Source organism: Cavia porcellus, unplaced genomic scaffold (assembly GCF_034190915.1).
Source record: "Cavia porcellus strain 051 isolate PalLab524CR breed Dunkin Hartley unplaced genomic scaffold, mCavPor4.1 scaffold_1, whole genome shotgun sequence".
Lineage (NCBI taxonomy): Eukaryota > Metazoa > Chordata > Mammalia > Rodentia > Caviidae > Cavia > Cavia porcellus.
This window is the reverse complement of record NW_026947484.1, coordinates 19,190,982-19,218,749: the sequence shown is the minus strand read 5'-3', so window position 1 is coordinate 19,218,749 and position 27,768 is coordinate 19,190,982. Positions and strand designations below refer to the sequence as shown.

The 27,768-nt window shown below is 43.6% G+C and overlaps 1 protein-coding gene across 3 annotated transcripts in view; it reads left to right on the top strand.

Moving 5' to 3' along the window:
* Nucleotides 1-27,768, top strand: part of Serpine2 (serpin family E member 2) — a 57,776-nt gene that overhangs the window by 20,656 nt on the left and 9,352 nt on the right. For all 3 annotated transcript variants that reach the window (XM_003464017.5, XM_063245994.1, XM_063245989.1), the window contains exons 2-4: nt 12,409-12,689; nt 15,143-15,370; nt 20,023-20,220. In XM_003464017.5, the coding sequence (XP_003464065.2) occupies nt 12,431-12,689; nt 15,143-15,370; nt 20,023-20,220 (685 nt within the window). In that variant the 5' untranslated portion in view covers nt 12,409-12,430. The remainder of the gene's footprint in view (nt 1-12,408; nt 12,690-15,142; nt 15,371-20,022; nt 20,221-27,768) is intronic.

Here is a 27,768-nt window from a genome sequence, read left to right as displayed (position 1 = left end):
GGATGCGGGTTTCCTAGCTTTTCACTCCAGCTGGCTGAAATAGGAATGCACCAGCCTTCCAGTTCCTGCCTGATTACAGCCCACATCCTCTGTTAAGGAGGCCAAAGCAGAAAAGGCATCTCTGTTCTCTCACAGGGATGAGATGTCTCCCACTGTCTTGCCTCTCCTTCTGAGAAAAAGAGGGTGCTAGACGTTGAAATAACCCCGCAGATGGCCTCTTTAGGCTGATTTGGCTCAGGGCAATCCGGAGGACCTAACTTGGAGTTCACTTGCTGACTGAGTCAGCAAGTAGATGTTAGGCTCAGTTACACTAAGCTAAGCAGGCAGCTGGAAAACTTCCCAGGGCATGAGTACAGTGGTCAGAAGGATAATTTAGGGTATGTGTGAACATTCAAGGTTTGCTCTCTGTGCATGGCAGTTCTGTTCTCTGAAACTGAAGAAGACAGAGCTACTCTAGCAAACACAGGCAACTGATGGGGAAACTGAGGCAACCAGCAGGAGACAGGCTGGAGGGAAGGAATGAGGGTCCTGGCAACCTCGGCTCCCTGGTCAGCATCAGGAGGCCAGGGAGGGAGGCAGTGGGTGACAAATATCTAGTGATTCAGCCTGGTGTTGACACCTGTCCCAGTGCTTCCTGTAAGGAGAGCACACTGAGCAGGACTCCTGCCTCCTTGCCTCTCAGCTCATAATGGCCAGCCTGGTAAGGTGATCTGGCAGGCCACAGCTTTAACTGCTGGTCACACAAGGCCTCTCAGAGTCACGGAAGGAATTGGTTGGATTCCTTCCTCTCCCACATACAGAAGCCACTGGTTGAACATTCCAGGCAGAACCACCATGTATATTGGTAGCAACAGTCTAGGCCTTTAGACTGAGAACTTAGCTCTAAATGAGAGGAAGCATGACTAGATTGTGTGACCTGGGTGTGAGGGAATGCATGCTCTTCTCTGTGACATACTGACATGTGACCAGTGGGATCTGTCTTGTATACTGCAAGATGTTTATACTCTACATGTGACAGCATCCCTGACCTCCACAGAGCCTCCAGATGTCACCTTCCACCCAAGTCTAATCACCCAAAATGTCTCCAGACGTTGCCCAATGCCCCCTGGGTGGGGCAGTGTCACTTCCACCCCGTGATGAAAACCACAGCATTAGAGCAACAAACACGATCCATTCAATGCCTTCTAACGCTGTGGTCACTTGTTTACTCCAAGTGTTTGGTGACTGGAGCCCAGAACGGAAAGGTTGACGAAGACTGTGTTTCTCCACCTTTTCCTTTGCTGGCCTTTGAGCTCCATCACAAGCAGTGTGACACAGTGGCAGAGCCACAGATTCCTTCGTCATGTCTGAGCTGCACAATCCGGCCAGGTTACTGAATTTTTCTGCACCTCAGTTTCCATCTTCCACAAAAATACCAGTGCTGACTTCTTGAGTGGAGAGTTTAACTAGACATTGAATATAAAGCTTCAGGTACAGTATCTGGCTTACACTAGATGTCTTATTCCATGTAGGCTGCTAGGGTAAAATAGACTGAGTAGCTTATAAGCAACATATTTGTTCTTCACAGTCCTAGAGCCTGTGGATCCACGATCAAGGCACTGGCAGAGTCAGTGTCTGATGAGAACCTGCTTTCTGGCTCAGAAAGGGTACCTTCTGAACATTTCTTCACATGGTGGAAGGGACTGTCTAATTTCCCAGCATCTCATCTATAAGTTCGTGAGGCTTCACCCTCATCTGATCATCTCCCGAAGATCCAACTTTTAATATCACCTGAAGGGTAGGACGTCATGAATTTTGGGAGAGCACACAAGTACTCAGACCTTGGCAGTAGGCATTCATTAAGTGATGGCTGTTTTTCTTGAGTACTGAAGAATATCTTTAATGAGTCCTAAGTAAATCAGAATTGGAGGAAAGCAAAAAGCAATAACAATTGTCGCTGCTATCTAAAACAAGATGAATAATTTTCTTGAGTTACAATTTATAAATATAGAGTCCTTACTGTATGTTAAGTATAGTGTAAATACAATGAATATAAAAAATTAATAAACCATATTCTCTGCTGTTAAATAGCAAATATGTACATTTGGAGACATACATAGCAAACTTAAGTTCATTGAAATAGAGCCACCATTTACTAAAAACACAAGGTCAAGGCAGGAGGAGGCAGGAAAACAAAGATATGCCATGTGCAGGACCTGATAACCTCAAGGGACATAAACATACACCATAAACAAAAGCTCATATTAATAATATCAGCCAGAAAGAAATGGGGAAAGAGGGTTAGAGGAGGGCGAGAGGGAAGGGGATTAAAAGAAGCTACATTATATACATGTAGCCATTCCTTAGGATGATTGTAAATGGCATGGACTACAGACATGTACTAAGGAAGCACGCACGCACGCGCGCACACACACACACACAGAGGTCTGTAGTTTGGTATGGGGTGTAACATTCATCTTAGTGTATTTCAAAAGGATTCGCTATACTATTTGTCAACTCTTCCAGTAAATATCATCTTGCTAGGACACTTTCCAGCGATCCTCAGTTTCTGTTCTTTGTTCTGTGGCTTTCTCTGCTGCCCTTCCGTGTACCTTTTCACCTGACCCAGAGTCCCAAGTTCCGTCTGCTTATGTTTTGATCAACAAAAGTAGGATCCTTGGTTAAGTGTGTTAATTTCCATTGTGGAAATTTTTAAAATATAGAACATTATACAGAATAATAAACTGTTGCCTTCAGAAATAATTGTATAGATAATATCTTGATATCCATCTTTTAAGTCTGTTTTCTGTGCATATATATCATGTGTACATAGTTGATTTTGCCATCATTTTCTTGAATAAAGTAGATCCAGCATATATACCATATCTTTAAGTTTTCTTCAACGATGGCTCTTCAGAGAGGAGTGACCCTGTGTTCGTGGCTGCATTAACTGTCCCGCGTTGCTGAATGTCACATGCACAGCCAGTGGTCACCTAGAAGCAGGCCCTGAGCCAGAGTGCAAGTGATTCATTATGGAAGTGCTTCCGGTCAGAAGCAATAAGGAAGTGAGAAAAGTGCAAGTTGGAAAAGGAAGAAGCTAAGTAAGAGATGGTGTCAGGCACGGTACTGCTGAGAGCTCGTGGAGAGCTCCAGATGGCCAGTCGCACTGAGAGCAGGAGTCCTTGGCTATCTGCTGTTGGTCTCCTGGCTGGGTATGGTGTTTGCCAACTCTCAGCTGTGTAAGTGTGCACTGAGGAAAACGGTTCCCCACTTGCACCAGTGATTTTCTGAAGGTAACAGGTGCAAGCCATTAGCAGCAATGAAGAACACACAAGTTAGAGGTTAAGTACACAGAGCTAATAAAAGATCACCCGCCTCATAGTAAGCTGAGGTTCCAGTTAAACATGCTAATGCACTTACTTACTGCAAAGAATATTTTTCAGTGGCTTTGCTACTAGAGATAACTGAACATTTTGGTACCCAGAATTTTCTATTTTCTATTTACCTTACAGTTGATCGATCAAATTTGTAACATTAATTCTGCACATCAAAGGTTGCCTTTCAGAATTTCATAGATTTACACTTCCAACATTTGCTACTCACTTTTTTTCCAGCAACAATCTAGAGAAGTGTTGGCTTTGCATCCGTGAATCTAGGAGCATAAGTGTTGATCCATGAATAAACATCATTGTTATCACAGGAATCAGAGAAGTCATGTACATTTGCAGCTTTGAGTATGGCATGAATAGATTTACTTACAAGCTCACAGTAGGACTTTAAAGTGTGTCCATCTTTCATATAGGTTGACTAATATTCTTAACCTGATCCCTGAATCTTTTTCCCCTGGTACTAGAGAGTGAACCCAAGGTCTTTGCAATAACCTATGCCCCTAACCTTTTAAAATACTTTTAAATTTGAGACAGGGTCTTACTTAATCAAAAATTTGGCGAGTCTTACCTCAAACTCATGATCCTTCTGCCTCAGCCTTTTAGCGTGCTGGGACTATAGGAATGCACTACCATGCCCAGCAAAAATTTGCATTTTATTAAAATGTTTATGAATTTGTGATTGTCACATATTTCCAGAAATACTAAAAATAGTCACAATATCTGTAATAGTTTTTATATGCAAAAAGGATATTTCCTTGTTTTTAAAGACTGAGAACCACTAGTGAATATTACTGTAATGTTTTGTTTCAAAAGATAGTTAATAAGGAAATCACCCATATGAAGCATTAAATCTTAATAAAGATTTATCAGTAATAAAGTCTGTAGGACTTTGTACCATAAATAAAACAGTGTCCCAAGTCAGGACACTGCCCAACATATCCTAGAATCATTAATGGCTTTTTTGAGACATACGTACGTCTTCCCCTAGCATTATAAACCGCTCCTTATAGTGACATTGCAGTATACTGTACCAGCATTGTGTTTTTCTGTTTCCATAACTTAAATAGTCTCAGGGAACTGTAAAGATACAGACTTTAGGGAGATAGGAATATGGTGTTTGGCTGATATTCTTAGCCTGATCCCTGAAGCTTTCTAAAGAGCTTTTGAAATAAAATGAAACTATTTGAAGCCTTGAGCATTGGGGAAGGCAGGGGAAGGGAACCAGCATTTATTGAGCACCTGCTGATCCAGATATAATGGTAGTTACTACCTTTCTGTTTGTGCTTAATTACTATTACAATCCTCGGGAAATGGCTTCCACATTGTTAGAGGAGAAAGCAAAGTTTGGCAAAGAGTGACTTGCCTTAGATCTCCTGGAGTAGTACATGGTAGAACTAGAGTTTGAACCTTGAATAAGTTTTTTTGTGAAACTTAGATGAAAATAAGATAGGTGGGGGGCTGGGGGTTTAGCTCAGCGGTGTAAGCGCCTGCCTTGCAAGCAAGCAGTCGTGAGTTCGATCCAGGGTACCGGTAAAAAGGAAAAAAGACCAAGAAAAGAAAATAAAATAAATAGGTATCTCATAATCTTATATTTTAAATAGTAGACAGCTTTCCTTTGTTCTAGCTGCCCCCTAAAGAGATTCCAGAATGAACAGTATGTGAATAAAAGGCCCTTGGATCTATTAGTAGTGTATTTTACTAATAAAAGAACATTACAGACATTATTACCATATATTTTATTGGTTAAGATTTCATTCCCATGCATTTTTAGATCCTTTTTGGTTTGGGCCAAAATATCATATTTGAGTATATGCATACTCTTTGAAGTCAGATAAGGTTCTAAGAAGAACTTCAGAGAACTCTTCTGTCTTCCTCCAGTAACCTGAAAGAACACATTTTAAAACCAACTACCCGCTGTCCCTCTGGCATTTCCTGTTTGTTCTTGGGTGAGTTGTAAAGATGCTGACTCACTTTGGCAGTGCTCGATACATTTCCCAGGGCTATCAAAGAACACTTTAGTTCCCTTGTTCGGCTGACTTGGTTATCTTAAGCAAATGTAGTGAGTAGTATTTGGGAAATAAGGCAGCTCTTGGAGGAGATATTTCAGTAATGTTTACAGGGTTTACAGATGAAAGTCTTGGCCTCCCAGGGCCATGTTTGAGGCTTACCTCCAATTACTTGTGCATTAAAAGGTGCTGCCTTTTGCAAATTTGGCCTTAAGGAGTCACAGGTCAGCTCTTGAATGGTTTCTAGAATACCTCATGCCAAACATCCCTAAGAGTTAGACCTTTGTCAGTTGGCAGAATCTGATGAGAAATGTTTGAATTGACTGCTGGGCAGTACAGTCCTATTTAAAACCACCTAAAAGTCTTAGTTTGGTAACCTAAATTAAATATAAATATATTTCATTCTTTAATTTTTATTTCTATTAGTATATGCTAGCAGTATTTAATGATTACATTCATCATAGGGAGTTGGCACATGTATAAAAATTTTTTTAATTGTCTTTCTGCCCCTTTTTACTCTCTGCATCTCTTGGTGGTCTGTGCATTTATTTCTTGGGAAGCCCTGTCCAAAACAAAACAAACAAATGAACGAACAAAAACTACTGAGAGTTAACCTTCGAATACAATCTTGATACACAGTTTTGTCCTACACACTGTAGCACCATCTAGCAAAAATGACTAGTCAGAGGCAGATTCATAAGGAGCCTTAGGTTCAAAGAACCAGAATCCTGGAAACAGAACAAAAGGATATCAGCACCTTCCCAGTGCCTGGGAAGATGTCAGCTTTCATTGAGGAGAGGGGCTGAGAGAAGCTGGGGGATTCTTCTTGTTATACTGCATGTCAGTTGTTGATTCCAAGTGCCTGCATTGTGGTCAACCCACTTTTAGGGTGGCCTGGGTTCAAGAGACTCACTGATTTCACAGGAGGGTGGTACACTTTGATTTTCCTAGGCCCACCTGGACTGCTGGCTGAATCCTCATTTTGTCTCTGGCCTCTCTGACCCAGGCAGCAAGCCAGGTCATGTGTAAGCAGACTATCTTTAAAATTTCAAATTTCTGTATTTGGATGTAGTCCAAAACATTACATAGATTTTGGTGCTTCCATATCCCAGTACTTCTGTGGTTTATTTAGAGTTTAGTGGATGAGTGTGTTCAGATTGTAGTCTCTAAATAGTCTTTCCCAGTCAAAGGAACCAAGACTTCCTGAAGAACCAGACTGGTTCTACCTGAGACGGGAAATTTACAAAATGACCATTTTGTCAAACCAGGAAACAAGGGTGCCAACAAGACTCTAAGATCATATAAAAAGATTCAAGAATCAGCCCAAACACACTTGTTTTGAGCTTCAATAAAATGTGTTGAAAAATACGAGTTCAAAATATCATTAAAAATCTCTGGTCAGCTAAGAGATTAGACAATCAACTCATTTTTAATTGAGACTTAGAGAATGAATCAAGCATTCATTCTTTCCTATGCAAATAGAACCTCAGAATAAACAAACAGTTATGGAAAATTACTTTTTACAGAAATATTCCAACTGATGAGTGAAGAAGAAATGTTTGAATTCCAACCTACCATTTAGCAACCCCTAATAAAAACACATTCAAGTAGTAATCCTGAATAGTTGCTAACATCCCAGCAAGAGAGACTGTCAGCCACTGTCTTGTGATTCCAGCACCTTGTACAACACATACACAAAAAATATTCTTGCCAGCAGAGGAGTTGGCTTGAATCTCATTAACCTTTAGAGTAGTAGGGGTCAGCAAACTTTTCCTGTAAAGGGCCAGACGCTAAATGTTTTTGACTTTGCAGGCCATAGGTCTTCTGTGACGGGGAGGCTAAGCTGCTGTCTGCCGTGTCCTCCACACGAGCATGAAGTCAGCTATAATAGAACAAGGAATGCGGTCAGGTCTGGCCCTCAGGCCATGTTTTGCAGACCCTTGTTCTAGAGCTGAAGTCCAGTTTACAGGAAGCGCAGGAGACAGGAACTGCTTAGGCAGTATCACAGGAGTGTAATTATCAAAAGCCAGGTGGAGAGATGCTACTTTTTGTTCAGTAAAAGCTTTCCAAGGAAAAACTTAAAAATAAAGCAATTATGGGAAGATTAAAAAAAAACAAATAAACCAAGCAAATCAATCAATTGCCATGTGTGGAGCTCATTTCAATCCTGACAAATAAAAACATTAGAAGACAAAATCAGGGCAATTTGAACAGTGGATATTTAGCATAGTGAGGACCTATTCATTTGAAATTTTTGTGTCATTTTGAACTCATAATTTTCAACACATTTTAAGGAGCTCAATCCACTTTATTATTCTTGTTAAAGCTCATGTTGTGGCTCTGTATTTTAAATCCTTAGATTTAGAATAAATGTTGAATATTTTTGAATGCTAATCATAACATGTCTACACTTTGCTTCAAAATCATCTTTGAGAAGAAATAAAATAAACCAAGCTGGCATGGTGACTCATGCCTGTAATCCCAGCACTCAGGAGGTGGAGGCAGGGGAATCTTTGTGAGTTTAAGACTAGCCTGGGCTACAAATCGAGCTCAGGGCCAGCCTGAACTGCATAGTGAGACCCTGTCTCAAAAAGGCAATAATAATAATATAAAATAAACTAAGTTGATCATTGTTCTATCTAGGTGTTGAGTACTGGAGGGTTTTTTAAAATATTTTTTCATGTGTTTGAATCTTTCATGATACAAAGTTCTAAAATATATACATATATTTTCTAGACTAGACCTCATCAAATATTTTTCGAAGAGTAGGAAGTGTTTCCCTTTTTATTGGATGCACCTGGTGCCCCACAAAACAGGTTACAACCTGGGTGAGAGTGGGAACCAGGTGAATGTTGCAGTCGCTTTTCTCTCTCGGCTGTTGGCATACCACATGCTAGATTTGTTAGAGAATAGCCTTCACAGTTTATGAGGCTGTCCTGTCTCCTTTGTTCAGTTTTTTAGCCCTGATTCAAATCTGGTCACCAGGGCTTGCAAGCCATGGGAGGCAAGTGGTGGCAGCCAGCCTAGTGGTGGTAGCAGGAGCAGAAGGGGCAGGGGCAGTTGCAAAGGACATGTCCAGCCCCTAAGGATGCTGCTGTGCTTCAGGAAGTATGCCGTGGGAGCTAGGATCCAGGGGTAACAGAATGTCCTCCTTTTTCATTTTTCCTTAGAGTCACTCTAGATCGAGGCTTGTTTGCAACATCTCATGACTTTTAGTTGCTTAAATTCTTTTTAGAACTCTGTGTTCCAAACCAAACTAGCAGCAGGACAGCTCTGAATGAGACCTGTGGGCACAGCTGTGAAGCCCCATGGCCCTGCCCTGTGTGAGCTTCCCATCTAGCGGGGAGGGAAGAAGACAAATACTGAAAACAGCTCAGGTCAGAGGTGCAGGTAGGCATCTGTAGGAGTTCAGAGAAAGGAGAATAACCTATCTGTGATGATCAGGAAAGCTTCCCCGCGCCTGCGGGACCTGGGAGCACTGGTAGTCTGCGAGGTGGAAGATGGAAGAGAAGCAGAGGAAAGATCAAAGCTTGTCAACAGAAAATACCAAACCACTGCCCTCTGGGCCCAGCTGGGGAGGGCTTTTAGGCCACAGTGGTGTTTGGAACAATCAGGTGGAGAAAGGCAGCCAGCTGTTGAAAGTGTGGCATTGAGACTCTGCAGAGGCTTCCAGCATTGTCCCTGTGGAAGGGACAGTAGAAGCAGCGGGGCCTGTCATGTGCTCCTGTCACCCCCACTGTTGGCAGTGGTGCATTTATCCATGCAGAGATACATTTGGAACCCACCCGTTATTTACAGCACTAACTCATGTTTAACACTGAGAGCAATAGCCAGTTACTTCAGAACATTCCCAGTGCCAAAGAAAGAAAACACTTGGAATAAGAGTACCTAGAAGTGCAGGGAGAAAGAGAAACCCAACATTGGAAGGATATGTCTGTGGCAGTAGCTTGGTCATCATTGATCTCCCTCATTGATGACCTAGACTACAGGCTGCTTCTAATGTTGTAAAACCAGCATTCAAGAGATGCAAACACTGGAAAAGATTGATGGTCTTCCTTATCAGTACTAAACAATACATTGGAACAACACGTTTATTCTGTCTTTTACATGAAACTCGAAAATTAAATTTTCTTCGAAGTGAAAATGAAAGGAGGTCTCTGTGTTCTTCCCATTATGGAAATCAGCTTGTATTAGAGCTGAAGCATTTCGAGGGCCAAGAACTTCCAAAGTTATTTCATGTAAAAGACTGACACAATTTGGACACAAGTACGTTTCATTACTGGGACTTGTACAGCCTCAAGTAATTTATGGGTCAGCACCTACTTTCCTGGCTGCTGAACTTTGGAGAGAAGTAGAATCTTATTCTTAGACCTGTATGCCAGCCAGATGAGTTTAGACAAATCAGCATTTGGCTCAGGAAATTGAGGCCAAGAAGAATTTATGCCCAGGACATCAATCAAAAATAGTTCTGTTTCCAAATTCTGCACAGTCCTGAGACTGTCCCAACACACTATTATAGGACTGTACATAGACATCCCTCAGAAACTTTTCCAGTCCAAGAAATCAAGAAAAATACCCATGACCAGTTCTCCTACATCATAATGAAACTCTTCTTTTAAGAAAGATTCACAAGCAAACAAAATTCTGCTAAATAAGATAGTTGTTTTTTTGGAACACAGTTCTTGCTGACTTCAAGACATTGGAGCTGTTATATTTCTCATTGTCACTGGACTTTGTCACTTGATTATTTTACAATGATATAAACATGTAGATATTTAGGTTTAGATATTTAGATAGGTAACTACATAAGCACACTTGATATGTAATTATCAAGTTATAGAGATACAGATATATGATATTTTAATCAACTTTAAACCACTGCAGCCAAAACAAATTGGTTGTCTTTTATTCCTCATGAGTATTTATTTAAATATTCCATCAGGATTTCTTTGGGCAGGCTAGGTTATGGTATGCTGAAGGTAGATGCCAAAATCAACTATACTGCAAGCGTCAATAATTAAGATTGATGCTGTTGGCACCAGTCACTGAATCTGACCATTTGCAATAAAGATTGTACAGATTGTTTTATATTTATGATCATGTTGTGGCGTATTAAATTTTAAAGAGGATGTTTACTGCCTTTAGGAAAGAAAGAAGGAGGAAGAGGGTACACACTCCTAATTTTTAGATGAGTTGGTAAAGCTCTCCTGGTAGTCTTTGGAAGTTCTCCAGCATCCACTGGGCTCCAGGACACTCCAGGGATTGTCGTGGTATTAGAGGGGTGCCAAAGTCAAAATAGGCCACACTGGCCGTAGTCAGAGCTCAAGTGAGAGCGTATGTAGGTCACTTGCATGTTTTGAATTTAGACAGGCTGAGTTTACATAATTATTTTACAGTTACGCTCCGGAGAAACACCGAATGTTCTAAATTTTTAAAAAGGTGCTTGTTGCACAATATAGAAGAAAATTGCACCACCCGCTTGAATGACGGTCTCAGCGGCTCACTGCGCGCCCAGAAGCCGGCAGGGAATTCTGTTTGTGCCACCAGTGCTGGCTGGGGCCACTGCTGGCACTTTCCTCAGAGCACGCTCAAAGCTAGCAGGGAGGCTGAGGACGAAACACAGCATTTTCTGGGCCACACTCAGTAAACACTGCTTTGAGGCAAGGACAAATAAGACAAACTGAACTGCATGCTCAGGCGCCTCTGGGTCGAATCCCCATGCGTTCACTGAACAGGCACCGTGACCTAGCATGGGAAACTCTGGGATGCAGACAGCAAGTGGGGAGACACGGACCGAGTTCACTCCGTGCTGTCTGGTGCCCTGTTTTCCCCTCATGGACACCGTTTTCCCTCACCCAGGCCACCTACCTCTTAATATCCCTCTCTCCACTTCACTCTGCAGATGCACTCAGCCTCCTACACATCAAAAGCCAGTGACAAGGGGCACAACTTGGCCCACAGGAGCCTTGTGCCTGTCTCTGGGGGCGGAACCAAATTAGCAACACCACAAATCCCGCTTTTGTTTTAACCAGCTGCCACTGTTACGTTCGCATGTAATGAAAGTAGTTTTTTCATAAGAAACATTTGAGTTTTTACCTCTTTGGCTGTCATAGCTGAAGGAAGCCCCGCAAGTGGTAATCAAGAAATGAAGCCTGTTGGAAACAAATCACTGTAATTGAAAACAGTGGAAGCTATGCCCGCCTCACAGTTTATGGATTTGCCAATTGTTCTGCACCACGATAGCCTTGAAGTTGTCGCTAAAATTTATTTTAATTAAAAGTTCTTTAATTTAAAAAGTTACAGGCTTATGGTAAAAAAACCAAATCCATGTGGTTGTAAGATGGTCCTGGCAACCCAGAGGCTTCACTTTTGTTTCACACCCTCCAGGGTTTATTGTGGCCCTGAGGATTAAATAAACCCACATTTTGTAGCCACGCTGGCGCCTGGCATGACACATTTGTTCCTCTTTGGGATCTTTGTCCTCCTGTCCCTGTGCCTGCCATACCCCTCCTGCATCCAAGTGTCCTGGCTTCCTCATTCAGATCCTGCTGGCCACCCACCCCAGTATTGACTACACCTGGCCCTCCTCTCACTTTATTATTAAGGCCTTCATCCTACCCTGAAATTGATTGATTGATTGCTGGTTTATTTTCTGTCTCTCATTTAGAGTAGAAACTCCATGAGGGCAGGGTGTTGCTCATCTGATCATTGTTGGGTGCCTAACCCTTAAAACAGGGGCTTCAGATGAAGCCCTTTGAAATATTAGTTTAAGTGAACAGAAGGTAGATAGGATTAAATCTTGCTTTTAATATAGTTCCTGGTACATAATGAAGACTCAACAGAGTGAGGTTTGCTGCCTCTCCCCTTTGCCTGTGCCTGTGGGGACTGATTTAATTTACACTGTGCTGTCCTGCATGCCTTGGAATGGCATTTCATTACACTGAAACAGCACACCCTACCTAGCTGAAGACAGAGCAGTCCTCCTGTTGTGTTTATTGAAGTATAATGCAGATATGTTTTATGTGCTCTTTCAGGCCATCCTTGCCAGAAGGAACCATGAATTGGCACTTTCCCTTCTTCCTCCTGACCACAGTGACTTTGCCTTCCTTGTGCTCCCAGTTCAACCCACTGTCTCTCGAAGAACTAGGCTCCGACACCGGGATCCAGGTTTTCAATCAGATCGTCAAATCTCGGCCTCATGACAACATCATTGTGTCCCCTCACGGGATTGCGTCTGTCCTGGGGATGCTGCAGCTGGGAGCTGACGGCCGGACAAAGAAGCAGCTCACGACGGTGATGCGATATGGTGTGAATGGTGCGTGCGCTGTCTGTGCTGGAGGCCCCTGCCTGAGTCCCGCCTGGGGAGGCTCATTGCTCGGTGATCATAGTCTCAGAAGAGGGCACCCAGGCGGAGCAGTGCTGGTCAGTTGGGCTTAGGGTCTGTCTCCTCTGAAGGGAAGAAGTCAGAGGAAGTGGACTCTGGCCTCTCTTCTGTAGCTTTGGGCTTTGTGTCAGCTGTAGGGTCCCTCAGTGTTGCAGTCCTCATCTCTAAAAGGAAAACTCAGTCTCACCCACCCCTGTGGTCTACACAGCTACTATGCCTGTGTTCTTGTGAAATGTGAGGAGGGGACAGTGCAAGGTGTCACATGAATCTGCATGAGTGATACCATCTCACACAGGCATGTACTAAAGCACGAGAGAAATCAGAATGAGTCCTGTGGATTATGCCAGGCCCAATGCCAGTGACCCGAGGCATTGACCACACCCATGGGGAAAAAACACGTGGGCCAGCACTGTGTGTTGTTTTGAAACTTGTTAAAAATCTAAAATAAGCAGCGAAAAACATTTTATTAAGTTAGGGCCTAGTGAGAAAGGTTTAGTTTTACTGAATTAAAAGCTCATCTTTAATCACCAGTTTAACTTCAGGAGCATGTGTCTCGTTTCCCTCGAGCCCTGGCATTCTTACCAGAGTCACGTCCTGCCAGCACACTTCCGGGTGTAACACACAGGCTGCAGCCCTGGCTTCTGAACCCTTCTCTGCCACCCGTGTGCATGGTGACCTCAGACAAGTCACCTTTCACACCTAGAGTTCAGTCCTTTCATGGAAAAGGAGATCTGCCTGTTTTCCTGCCCCTCTTGTAAGAATCTGCATGAGCGGATGATTTTGGCTGGCAGAGTAGGATGCGCCAGAGACGGGGACTGTGTTGTGCAGTGCTTCCTGCTGCTCTTACCCACTTTGACTGTGTGGCCAGCAGCGCCCCTAACTGCGCTGTGCTGTTGGCACAGTGTGAAACTTCTGTGCAAGTGTGCAGTGAAAGCGAGGAAGAGCCACATTCTTGAAATATCATGTTCTACCCATTGCTTGGAAGTTCAGAAACGCCTGGTGAGTTGAAACTTCATAGCGAATCGCTGCTAAAATCTGTGGCTTCCCTAGTGCAGTCCAGGCTTTGTTCACCAGAACAGTTCTGAAATAGCAATTAGGTTTTTGTTTATTGTTTCCGTGCTGAGCCGCGTTTATGTTAAGTCATTATTTCTGAAGATGCGGTGATATTGGCCTTTGGCCACCACGCACCCTTTCTTCCTCCAGAATATTAGTAGTCACATGCAGAGTGTGACTTGAGTGTGCATAAGTAACATTCAGATCTATGACATGCTGGTCTCACAGGCTGCCACAGGGGATCAGCCTCTGAGCCCACCCAGCTCCTGCTGCGGAGGGAAGCCACTCAGTTGGGAAAGGTGGAGGAAGATCTGCCCTGACCTTTTCTCTATGGGACACACTGGGGCCTCTGGGGGAGGCCCTGCTAAGAGGGCCCAGTACTGGCCTTGGACCTTAGAGTGTTTTAGCCATTGGACTGCCCCACAGGATGGTGAGACCACGGTCATGCAGGTCTCCCAAAGGCCCCTTTGCATGGAAACCTTTGTGGCACATGAGAAGACCTTTGCCTGCCCTTATGGAAGGGATCTGAGGAAGACACATGTTCAGAGTGACAAGTAGGCTCTTCAGACAACCGCCAAGGTGACTCGGGCAGAATGTTTGAGGACAGTGTCATTTTGAAAAAACCCTAGCGATTAGGAAAGATCTGTAATTCAGCTCTCTGTAGAAACACATTTCATTCTTATGACTTACTCTTCTCTTTCTCGTGCAGCAAAACTAAATGGAGCATGTATGAATGGCTTGTATAAAATAAAGCTTACATTGCCATAAAATTAATTTCTTTACTCTTTTGAGCTGGATATCAAGTAAAAATCACATTGTTCTGGTTGGTGGCACATGACAATTTTTAATAGTCTTTCTAATGCTTCTTTTATTCATTTTTTTCTCAAACAGAAAAAGAAAACTAATCACATTGTTAAATCCTTGGCAAGAAAGGAAATAGGCTTAAGATTATTAGACAAGAAAAAGAATGACATAGAAGTTCCCTTTGATTTATTCCGTATGGCTGCAGAACTGAGGCACATCCCAGCATCCCTGCTGACCTGGCTACCAAGGGCATGTGGTGTACTCTGGGAAGGTGTTGGGATAACCCTGAATATGCCCGTTTTGATCCAGAAGCACAAGTGATTTGTAGGCGCTTTTATCGTTTATTTTAGCCATACCTACCTCTCCTATAGAAAGAGGCCACTGTCCAAGGAAAGCAGAAATCTCAGCCTCCTGCTACACGTGTCTCTTGCTTACACTGCTCTTGTTTGCTATAAGACAAATGATTTTTTTAGAAAACTTTTCTGAATCTGTACGCAAACCTGGCTGATGTCCAATTTCTCCTTTAGGAGTTGGTAAAGTGCTGAAGAAGATCAACAAGGCCATCGTCTCCAAGAAGAATAAGGACATCGTGACAGTGGCAAATGCCGTGTTTGTGAAGAATGGCTTCAAAATGGAAGTGCCCTTTGCGACCAGGAACAAAGACGTGTTCCAGTGCGAAGTGCGGAACGTGAACTTCGAGGACCCCGTCTCCGCCTGCGACTCCATCAATATGTGGGTTAAAAACGAAACCAGGGGTGAGTCCTCTCGGGTTAGTTTGGGTTTAGTGAATGAGCGTGTGAGTGAGGCTGAGAGACGCGAGCTCTCCTTCCTTGTCTTTCTCCGCAGACCCCTAGGACTCTAGTCCGCTGCCTCCTTGCTGGCCCACTGTTGGTGCCGTTGGGGTGTCTTCTCCCCGCAGTTAGGGGGTGAGGCAGACACAGTCTCTGCAGCTCACTCTTTCCCCGCCGAGTCACATCTCCAGAGTTCTGGCCCACAGGCTCTTCTCTGCTTCGCAGGTTTTCTTGTTCATCCCTTCCTGCTGTTGCCCTTGCTGTTTCTGTTGCCTGGAACATCTTTCTCATCCTTCCGAAGGGTGCGTCTCTTCACCTTCCAGCCTCTTGACTTTGCCTCCGCTGAGCTGAGGGAGCCCCCTCATTCATTATATTTGGCCTGTGATTACCTCTTGCAAGTCTCACTATCATAGCACTTTCCACGCTGCGTAATGATGGCTTGCTTAGGTGCTTCTTCTCATTAAAAGGAGGAGATGTCTAACGTCGGCAGTTTAAACGTGCTGATTTGTAAAACAGATGTATCAGTGGAAAGCTCAGGAGGGGCTGAGGTCTAGAACGACAGAGGAGAGCCAAAGCTGGCAGTACAGATTCGGGAGGCTGTTTCCATAGAAGGGACAGACAGAGGCATAAGAACAAGAGCAGAGAGATTGGACAGGAAGAAGCCAAAGGCCAACCTTGGGGGAAGGCCGGCCTTTCCAGCACTCCGGGTGCCCATGCATCAGCGTGACCTGGGTGTTGAGAATGCTGAGTCAGAATCTCAGAGAAGGCTCTGTTAGCCTGCAGTCCAGCTGCAGCCCCCACCCCTACAGACACACCCGAAGGCGTGAGAAGCCCCGGGAGAATAAGAATGCTCAGGGCACGGGGAGCAGTCCAGTGCTATGGTAAATCCATTGCTGTCCAACCTAGTTTCCTTCCTGAAACCACACCACGAGTCAGGGACAGCAGTGTGTGTGTTCCTGGCTGTCTGCTGCAGGCTGTGAGATGGGAAGAGGCTTGGCAGTGGATGCACTCAGGACTAAGTTTGTGCTTCAGACTCTGGCTCTGACTGTGATGTCGTCACACTGCTCCTCTACTTCTGTGGAGGACCAGGTGTAGACCATGTTAGTGTACCACCTGGTGGTGACCGCCCCACTGTGCTTTTCCACCCGTCAGACTCGGTCCTACCCTTTAAAGAAATAATTTTAGTAGTCTCTGCTATCCTAAAATGAAATTCTCTGAGCCTGTACCCTGTGCACTGATACAGATTTTAGTCCAAAGTGTAACAGTAACTTAGTGCCAAAGTGTAACACAAGAGAAAACAGATACTGTACTAACAGTTCAATAGCTAAACCTGTGGATATAGTGACACAGGAATACAAAATAAAATGCAACTACACAGGAATACAAAATGAAATATTCTTAAAATAACTGCACTGATGACTATAAAAGCAGCTAAGGCAGATATATTATACTGGTGACATCACATCCATGAGCTGTGTTACCATCGCTGATGCAGATTTTTCTGCAGTGGTGCAAAACTTGATAAATTTCTCAACAAATTAAATTATGGGCTTCTGCAATTTTCGGGTCAGTCACATTCCTAGAAAATCCGGCATGTGGGAAAAGTCTGTCTGGAAAAACATACTCAGGTGTAGTTTGTATTTAAACTTGAAAAAAGAATGGAGTTCTGGACTGAGATAATTATAAGCAAGCTTCCGACTAACATGAATAGCTGGTGGGAAATTTGAAAATTATGCAAGAACCAGAGCAGTTCTTCACTGTGTGGGACCATTTTGAACATGGCAGGGCATGTAGCATCTCCAGCTGCGGCCCACTCAACCGAAAACCCACCCAAAAGTCTGCATCTCTAGATTGCCGAGCTAGCCCCATGGGGATGATCTTTCTATCCCTGTAGAGAAGAAGCCAATCCTGCAGGCCCTGGCAGCCCACTAGCAATTGGCGTGACCTTCCGGCTTCTCCTGTTCCCTATGTGCCAGCCACGTGGGTGCCTCCTGGTCCCCTCACCTGCCACCCTGCCTCCTGACACATACATCCAGCCACCTGGAATGTTTTCCCATGGCAGTGCCAGCTCATTGCCACACCATCACCAGTGGCAGCAGAGGGTCTGAGTTTGAAGCCCAATTCTGCCACTTATTAGCTGTTTACCTTGAGCAAGTTACTTAACCTTCCTGTATCTCGGCATCGTCTGTAAAATAGAGATATAAGAACGATAGTACCTATTAAATCACCGTGACAAGATGAGAAGTGTGACAAGGATGTGAACAATACATGTGAATCATGTAGCAGGAGGCCTAGAACTTGAGAAGTGTTCAGAAAGGGTCAGTTTGCTCAGATAAGTGGTGTACTCCTGGGATCCCAGCCACTGGGGATGCTGAGGCAGGAGGATTTTAAGTTGGAGGCCCACCTGGCCGTAGCAAGACTGTCTTAAAAAGGACTTGGGGTGTAGCTCAGTGGAAGAGCACCCCCCAATTCAATCCCTAGTACTAAAAAGAAAGAAAAAACTGAGTTGTTTTCATAATTCAAGTACTGCATTCCTCAAGGACTGCATCTCTCCACCCCGACCGACCGACCTTGCTGCCTAAACCAGTCCCACTGGCATTTGTCCTCACAGCCTGGAGCATTCCCGCTCTGAGCTGCTGGCTGAAACTGCAGCTTTGCACCTTTCATTGATGACAGCCTCCACCTCTGTCTCATGCATGGCTCAGTCTGGGCCCTGCCCAGTCTGTTTTCTTATTTACAGATGTTCCTGGTGTGTGGTAGCCGTGCAGGTATTCAATACGGACAGGCAGAGGGGTGACGGATGTACACTGTGGCGGTGCCTCATGGCAGGCAGCCCATGTGCCTCTGTGCCTCTAAACTGTGCATATTTTATCTTTTCTTCTTTAGCTTTTCTTTTCTTTTCCTGTTTCACCCTACTCCTTTATTACACATCTGTCCTGAAAACAGCACTGGAGGCGTTCTCTATCTCTGCACACAGGGCTGAAATTGTCTCCTTAGACACTGAGCACTAACTGTATGCTTAACTTAGTCCTAGAGGAAACAACAGGCAGAGCCCTTGCCCTGGTGCTGTTCCATCTGGTTGAGCGAGAGACAAAGACCTTGAAGTTGGCCGGGATAATGTCTTGGTGGTGCTTAGCCTTGGGCTCTGGAGAAAGCAAAGAAAGAGTCATTTCTCAGCTAGGGTGAGGAAAAACTGAGAGGTTAACAGGTAGATAGCAAGGGCACCCTTGGACTGTGTCCTACAGGAAGTGGACAGAGTTGTGTTCCCAAGGAAGAGAAGCAGCAGCATTAACTACTGGGAACCAACAATAAGGAACTCACTGTTGGAGGGGCTTCAGGTTCCCACTGCCACCCCCAGGGTGGTGGTCTGCAGAGGCCAGCCTGGAACTGCTGTGAACAGTGGCCCTTCCAACACCATTGACAGTTTTCTTCCCGGCCCCGATTTAGGGTGGCATTGGTGCCCCCTTGTGGAAGTACCAAGCCGAGATCCTACTGTCTGACCACACTGGATCAGGAAAACGGCCACCTGTGTTTGTTTTCTGTGGCCAATTTAAAGTTTACCCATTGTGCACCAGGACTCTCATGAACATCATTTAGGAGGTCTTAAAGCTTTCTGCTGAACTAAACATTCTGACTTCTTTGACAGCTGTTAACTTTTAATCTCAACATTTGAAGTATTATGATGTTAATATTATGCAAAGCTTTATATATATGTAAATGTGTATATGCATTGAGATGTGTATGCTAAAAAGCTCAATGAACTAATTATAATAGATTTGTATATAAACACACACGACCAGATCTTCAAAGATCAAAAAGAACCCAAATCACACACTGCCCTTTAGAAAGAGTCTGTGAGCATCGTGAAGTGTAGTTTTGTTTGCTTCTTCATTCCTGACTCCAGTAAGATGGGCCATCCCCAACACCTCAAGAAGAGCATTTTCCTTCAAGCTAGGAGTTCTTTTACAGACTCCTTTTCCTCTTACTTGTATAATATTAGGACCTAGCTTGAGGTCTGAGCCGTAAATGGAGATGTCAGTGTTCAATTTCAGTTCTTCTCTAGGTAGTTGTGAGGTATGTGATAATCCAAGATTCCAAGCTAATCCTCAGTGTCTCTGAAATCCCATGTGAAATTAACTACTTACCCTGATCACATCACATAGGCTGAAGTGTTTTATTTTTGATTGGAGTTAAATCAACCCAGTGGTTAAAAACAAAGCTAAGCAAAAGCTGTTTATCTCGTGGAAGCAGCAGTCATTTGGTAGTTACCAGTAAAAACAGGGACAATAATCATTATTTAGGTATAGCTTATTCGGATGAGTAAACTTCCCTAAGACAAAGAGTGGACAGGGAATCTGTTGTAAATGACTCGATTCTAGGTTCGGTAACCCTGAGAAGGAGATCTCTGCTGTCTTTTCCGGTGTCTGATTTTTAACTTGTTTTCCACTTTTTTTGAAAATTTTTAAAGTAAGAAAAATATTAGAAAGTACAAAAGGGTATTTTAACAAGTTCCTTTAAAAAGCCATTACTTTTTCGTCCTCCCTGACCACTGCCATTTGTCCCCAACTTGGCCACCAGTCCTGAGGTCTTCCCTTGTTTGTGCTTTGGCTTCGCAGGCATGATTGACCATCTGCTGTCCCCAGATCTTATCGATGGTGTGCTCACCAGGCTGGTTCTCGTCAACGCAGTGTACTTTAAGGGTTTGTGGAAATCGCGGTTTCAACCTGAGAACACCAAAAAGCGGACGTTTGTGGCAGCCGACGGGAAATCCTACCAGGTGCCCATGCTGGCTCAGCTGTCTGTGTTCCGCTGTGGTAAGTTCCTGCCAGGCCATGCCTGTTCTAGAATGTGCTAGGGGCTAGAAAGGACCTTGAATGCTTACTTCACTGAAGGGCAGATCTATCTTGTCAAAATGTAAGGAGAGCCGAGCGTGGTGGCACAGGCCTGTAATCCCAGCAGTCCAGAGGCTGAGGCAGGAAGATTATTGCAAGTTCAAGACCAGCCTGGGCTACAAAGTGAGTTCAAGGCTAGCCTGAACTGCATAGCAAGACCCTGTCTCAAAAAAAGATAATAAATAAATAAAAATGTAGGGGAAAGGGTGGGGTGATAAGGAGATGTTCTTTATATTATACATAGAGGTTATGTATTAAAACATAACGTGTGCAGGCCTTTTTGGTTGAAAACTTAAAAGAGATGATTCATGGTATAAATGGCCATTTAAATATGAAAATATTATTCATGTACCATTGACAATCTTACATTGCCAAATTAAACATAAAAGTAGAAATTAAATTTCTCACTTATTAGATTAGCAAACATTAGAAAGATTGCTAGCACCCAGTGTGACCCTGGAGTGGGACAGAGGGTGCCCCTTGAGCCTGGCTGGTGGCAGGTACCTGTGGTCTCTAGGATTTTTCAGTATTTGTCTCAGCAGTCTGCTCCAGGGAATTTATAGTCATATACTAGCAAATAAATAGAAGCCAGATTCACAAACAGAGTCAACCTTGCACATTTGCAGTTTCCCTATCTTCGGATTCAACCAATTGAAATTGAAAATATTTTGGGGGGACCAGGGATGCAGCTCAGCGGCACAGTACCTGTCTGGTAAGCATGAAGTTATAAGTTCAATCCCCGATGTCAAAAAAAAAGAAAGAAAGAAAATAATTTTTTTAAATTGTATTTACAGGGGCTAGGGATTTAGTTCAGTGGCATAAGCACCTGCCTTGCAAGCAGGTGGTTGTAAGTTCGATCCCTGGTACTGATAAAAAGATTTAAAAAAAAAAAAAAAAAAAGGAAATTGCATTTACAACATTTTCATCATATGATTGATAATCTAGAAATAATTTAAGGTACCGTACATGGAGGATGTGTGTAGGTTATATGCAAATATTTCATCATTTTATGTAAGGGACTTGAGCATATGTGGGTTTGGTATCCTTGGGGATAGTGGAGCCAGACCCCCATAGAAACTGCAGGATGACTACACAATGGAAATATACATCTAGGTGATAATTGGATGTATATTTACATAAATAGAAAGATTATACAATACAGGGTTGGCTTCAGAGAACGAGTTATACAACAGCAGACACTTATTAGTATTACACAAAATAGTTTCTGTATATAGAAAGACACCTTGGAAGCTGTTCACAAAGGTAGGATTTCAGATCTTTTTTTTTAATCTCAGATAAATTTTGTACCTAATTGAAATCATATCACCTTTACAGTCAGAAAAAAGAAAATCCCCACCTCTGTAAGTTAGGATTTTCATCTTTGTGCAGGTGGGGGTCCCTGGTACTCTCCAAAAAAGAGCACATGTGGCCAGATCCCGCTGTTGAAATGGAGGAGTGACTCACAAAGGGCGGTCAGTAGTCAGCTTCCCTCATGCTTATGCATTGTCAGCCAAGTTTCTGGGTAAAAATTTGCCAAACCTTGCAGTCGACAGATGTTCTTACAAATATAGTACGTGCTTACCTGCGCATGTGGGTGCATGTCTGTGATACCAGCATCCTGGGAGGCTGAGACAGGAGGATCCAAGTTTGAGCCTGGCCGGGGGAACATAGCAAGACCCTGTGTCAAAATAGAAATCTTAAAAAAGGGTTGGCCTTTAGTGTAAATGTCCCCCTTTAGTGTAAAGGCCCCAGTACTACAAATAGTAATAGTGATAACTTAAAAGTCCCACAGAAGGGTGTTTTCCCAGACTAAGAGGGCAGGATAAGCACCTCCCTTTGCCTGAAAGTCTTTTCCTGTTTCCACTCATGCCAGACTTCTCTGTCCTGAACGCAAGGCTGAGGAGATCATTACTGTAGTCTCGAGCCACAGTGGTAGGCATGCTGGCCCATCTGTTTTAGTTTAGCTCGGTCTACACAAAATAAAGAAGTTCTGCCTCACTGTGCATTTGCTTCTATTGTTGAAAAAAAACATTAAGCTAGCAGTTCAAGATTAAAATGCAAAGATTCCCTCAACATCCCTATAGAAGATTAAGACTTTTCTTATAGGACTTTTCCAGAGAGGTACATGGCAGGGTAGCTGTCCAATTTAGAGCTGACCTCTGAGAGAGACAGACAGAAGACAGAGAGACAGACACAGAAAAATATTCTGATTCATCGAAATTCAAACTGGGCAGAAGCAGGGAGTGGGTGCCAGGTATCTTCCCCCTGCCTTCCTGGTTCTAGCCCTCTCTTCAGCGCCCCCTCTTGCCCTGTCTGAGCCCCACGAGGCTGCCTCTGTGGGCTCCCCTGCCCTGAGGCTTCCTCGGGGTTGGCTGGTAGGGAACCAGCCCGTAACAAGGCTGAGGCAGGAGAGTGCTGAGTAGTTGACTTCCCAGCACCTCCTTGCTCGGGGATCTCGGCTTCTGCCCTGCGCCGTCCTGAGGCGAGTGAGGTGTCCACTGCTTTGTAGCCGAAACCCTTTCTCCGCATCCTTCCCTCACTTGCTCCAGTGACCGGGGTCCAGGATCTATTCGGAGCTCCTCACTGCAGTGCGGTCCCTTGCAGGCAGAGGGGAAACAGGGTGGCGTTGCCCACCTCCCTTCCTTCCTATGTCTGCCCTCAAGTTTGCTGAGTAGCAGGATGGGAACGCGGCCTCTGTCCCGAGGTGCAGGGTAGGAGGATCTCACATGGCCCCCAGGGCTGCAGTGCCACCTGCCGGCATTTCCCGGGCTTTCCACCAAGCCTCACTGTCTGTTGCGGTGACTGTTGTTGACCTCGCCTTTGATGTGCCCACTTCTGATTCCCGGGTATTGAGATCTGTGCAAAGATCCACTCGGTAATGTTAGAGAGAGAGTGTGCAACATAAAGGTGAAGAAAACCCTTCTGAATTATGCCCCATAAACTATAAGCAGTTCAAGCACAGAAACTTTCCTATTGAAAAAAATAAAGGCTTTAGAATTTTTTTAGTAGATGTTTGATGCTCACTGCAGAATCAAACACTATAGGGCTGAGGATATAGCTCAGTGGTAGAGTGCTTACTTGGCTGTAAGTTCAATACCCAGTACCACAAAAACAAACAGACAAACAAAAATTCAACCACTACAGTGTTTAAAGCAGAAAAAAAATTATCTTATAATCCTATATCCTAGGATTAAAAACTCCTGTAACACGCTAAGTATGTCATACGCAACATTTCTGTGGATCTGTAAAATATGTCTATGAAGCTTTTTTTGCTTTAAGATTACATGGAATTTCTATTCCATAACTTGTTTTATTTGTTGCCTAGTATACCATGGAACACTTTGTTCATGAGAATATACTAGATCATTTATCAGCTGCATGCTATTCCAGAATTCCATTGTATCCCATGGTATAAACTTGCCCTAATATATTATGGATGCCTCTTTACCTTTTTCCTATAATAAACAATACTGTGATGAATATTCTTACATAAACATTTTAGATAATTGTTTCAGACTTCAAAATATAATTTACTGGAATGGGAACCACTGAGTCAAAGTTGTTACATATTTGTTTGTACGGTTACAGATGTAGGCAATAGAGACTTTCTTCTGAAAAAGACCACACAGAATAACCAGGCTTCTACTTGCAGCTTTTATTTTTCTCCGGAGTTTCCAACTCATAACTGTCTATCTACCTGTGTCACTTCTCTGCTTAGCTGTCCTCTAAGTTCTGGTTCCCTGGACTGAAGGTGTTTGTGACCTTGCCCATCTCGATAGCGCCCCCTGTGGTCATCTCTGTCTGGCTGCCTTGGACTCTAGTAGGCAACTATGTATTGTAAATCTGTTTGTTATTTTTTTAAAAATACGTATTTCAGTTTCCACCAAAGTGTAGTTTGACCAGTTTCTTCAGAGCTCAGGAAGTCTGTAAATATACTTTGTAGTAGGAGCTCGTTAGAGAGTGTGTCATCTGTACGGCTTTCCTAATACTAAATAGTAAAAAGATTCTCTTTGATATTACAGCGTCAGAAGAGTCCTTCACATTTTAGTGAGTTTACTTACATCCTCCCTTGTAGGACTGCGGGAATCAGTATTATTTAGAGGGCTTTCCAAGGAAACCAGATCACCGCAAAAGTTCTCCTTCCAGAAAATTCGTGTGTGTGTGTGTGTGTGTGTGTGTGTGTGTGTGTGTATGTGTGTGTGATCTTTTTTTGAGACAGGGTCTTGCTGTGCAGTTCAGGTTGGCCTTGAGCTCACTTTGTAGCCAGGCTGGTCTTAAATTTGCAAGAATCCTCCTGCTCCAGCCTCCCAAGTGCTGGGATTACAGGCCTGCTCCAGCACGCCTGGCTTTAGAAAATTCCTGATTCTGGGGCTGGGGATTTAGCTCATTGGCATAAGTGCCTGCCTTGCAAGAGCGTGATTGTGAGTTTGATCCCCAGTAATGATAAAAAAAAAAAAAAAAGAAAATTCCTGACTGTTCTCCACAGTTTTAACGTTTGAGTCTTTACCAGTTATTATTCATTGCAAGTTTGGTCAATCACCATGTAAGACAAAAGACTTCTCTGCTCCTGCTCAGAGTGAAGGAACCTGACCCACATTTTATACCATGAAGAAACTGTCCTTGTGAAAGAACAAATAGTCCACTTTCCCCATGCTGGAAAGGGCTGTGGCGCCAGGAGGGCTCCGTACCCTATCTCAGCCTCCTTAGAACCCTTTCCTGCTCCAGAGCAGCAAGTGTGGTTTACCTGAAAGGATTGAGCCCTTGAGCAGGGACCTGGAGCTAACTGAGCTTGCCAGAGTAACAGAGCTGGACAGATCTGACTGAATCCAGGTCTTAGAACTCTAGATCTTGTGATCTTAACATCAGCATTTGTCCTCTGTATAGGATGCTGTGGATGCACTACTATGGTGACCAGGGACAGAAAGAGAGTGTTAACTTGTCTCATGGCTCCTCAAGATACCAAATAAAGCTAAGCGTGGGTGTGGACAGGCGTATCCTGCCGACAGTAGTCATCAGCTGCTTTGCAGAAATAAAATGAGGGAAGTTCATTTAGCAAGCAGATGTGGGTGACAGCTGAGACTGGTTTGTAGGTATTAGTATTAATATTCAGATGGGTTAACTAGTGTGAGGGTGGCACCGCTCATCACATAGGTTTTCATTATTCAGAACCTCCAGGCTTTCCTTCCTAACAGAGGAATAAACATTTCTAAAACTAACGCCTCTAGGTCCTTATTCTATGCCCTGGAGCAATAATTTATTAACTGCTTCCCACATTTTACAGTTTCTAAAAATTAGTTCTGCCAGCACAGGGACTTAATGGTATTTTTTTTTCAAGGATTAAAAGGTTCATTAGGAAGTGATTTTTTTCCCCTCACTTTCACATTGATTTTTCAGCTTCCACATGGACCGTTTTTGTTGCACTACCTAGAAGTAAAGATGAAGGATCCCAACTTGGGTTCTTGGGTAGCCCTGAGACAAGAGCCAACACAGGTCCTGCTGGTCCTGCAGGCCAGAGCAGCACCTGGGACCAGGAGGGACCCAGTAACTGCATCAGTTGCAGGCATATTCTACAGGAGAAACTAGTGTCAGCATGCAGTATTGGAAAGCCTACCAGCTCCAGTAGTTTATATTTTATGGCTAAAAGCATTTGTTATATAACAAAGACAAAGGAAGTTCTGTCGGTCCTTCTGTCTTCCTGTCTCCCTCCAGTGTCTCCCATGGGGAACTGGCTTGTGGAACTTTCCCACCTCAAATGCAGTGATCAGCAGTGAAAAGAGAAGTCCAGAGAAACTCAGGAAAGAAATTTGCTTTGCCCTTTCTCTTTCTCTGTCCTGGATAGTTAGAAAAGAAAAGAGGGCAGTCCTTCACCAGCTGCCAGCACTGCCAGGCCCTGCTAAGCATCATCTGCATTTTCCCTCATTGAATCAGCACAGCAATGCTGTGAGGTTCATACTATTAACGCCTTGATGTCTCCTTTGCAGACAAGGAGACAAAGGTTAGTAACTCTACTAAAGCAACAGAGCTCATCTTAAAGACGTTTTAGAATCCACTGTAAATTAGACATGCTGGTTTTCCAAATATCTGGTTAATTTTTGTAGCTCTTTTCATTCCATGCTTAATTGAAAGGCTTCATAGGCAGGCTTTGGGGCAGGCTCTCCCCAGGTTTCAGGTGGGGGTGTTGGTTTTTCCAGGTCCCTCAGTGCAAGCTGAGCGGTAGGTGGCACCGTTCATGACTGCTTCTCTCACCCCAATCGAGCTGTACTGAGTTGTGCTGCTTAGTTGTTCTCTGCATTTGTTTTCTGTTGCTCAAACAAAATCCCCAAGACCAAATAATTTATAAAAAATAGAAGTTAAGGGCCAAGCATTTAGCTCAGGGGCATAAGTGCCTGCCTTACAAGCATGAGGTCATGAGTTTGATCCCCAATACCAAAAAAAAAATAGAAGTTAATTTGGCTCATTGTTCTGGAAGTTACATCTGCTTTGCAGCTGGTGAAGGACAGATTTGCTGTATCAAAATGTGGTGGAGGCTGGGCACAGTGGCACACACATCTTTAATCGCCACACTTAGGAGGCTGAGGCAGGAGGATTGCAGAATTGTGTTAGCCTGTCTCAACAAAACAAAAATGTGATAGAGGGCAACACATGGACAGACAGAGCACGCAGTCTTGCTGGGGTCTCTCTTCCTCTATTATTTATTTATTTATTTGTTTATGTATTTTTATTTTAAAGACGATAAAACCAAGGAGAACAAAACCAATCCAAATAAGAAATCAGGACTTCAAAACCTTATGTAATCAACAATAGTTACCGCAATGCCTTTTGTTGTCTTCAAAATAGCTGCAGATCCCTTCAGACATAGTAAAAAAATCAAGAACAGAATAAAGTGGAAACAATAAAAACAAAGTAATGAATGCAGTAAAGGACTTCAAAACAAGCCAATACAAATCCAAAATGGCTACCATAGTATAGTATGTCTTGCTATCTTTGAAACAGCTGCTCCTGCCATCAGATTTGACATAATCAAGCAAAACAAAAAAGAATAAAACCCAACCCAACAAAACAATGGAAATGATACAGTTTCCAAGTGGGGATCACTTTCCGTTGAGGCCTGGATCTCTCCCCCCACAGTCTGCAAATGGCACTGACTCACGGAGAGAGGCTTAGGTCTGGCTGTCCCCCTCCAGCAGCTGCCCACGCATGGCACTGGTTTTCAGTCAGGGTGAGGCCTGGTTCTCTCCTTCCACAGTCTGCAAATGGTTTCTTCCTCTTATAAAGCCATGAATGCCATCAAGAGGCCTCCCTCAAACACCAACAGATGAATTTAGGGATTACATTTCCAACACAGGGATTTCAGATGGCATTGCTAAGTGTTTTGAATCCTTTACATAGCATAAGATCAGCTTAGCATGGGAAACATGGAGATGAAAAGAATTAAATGATTTTCTCAGCTTCAGAGTACGTCACAGTCTT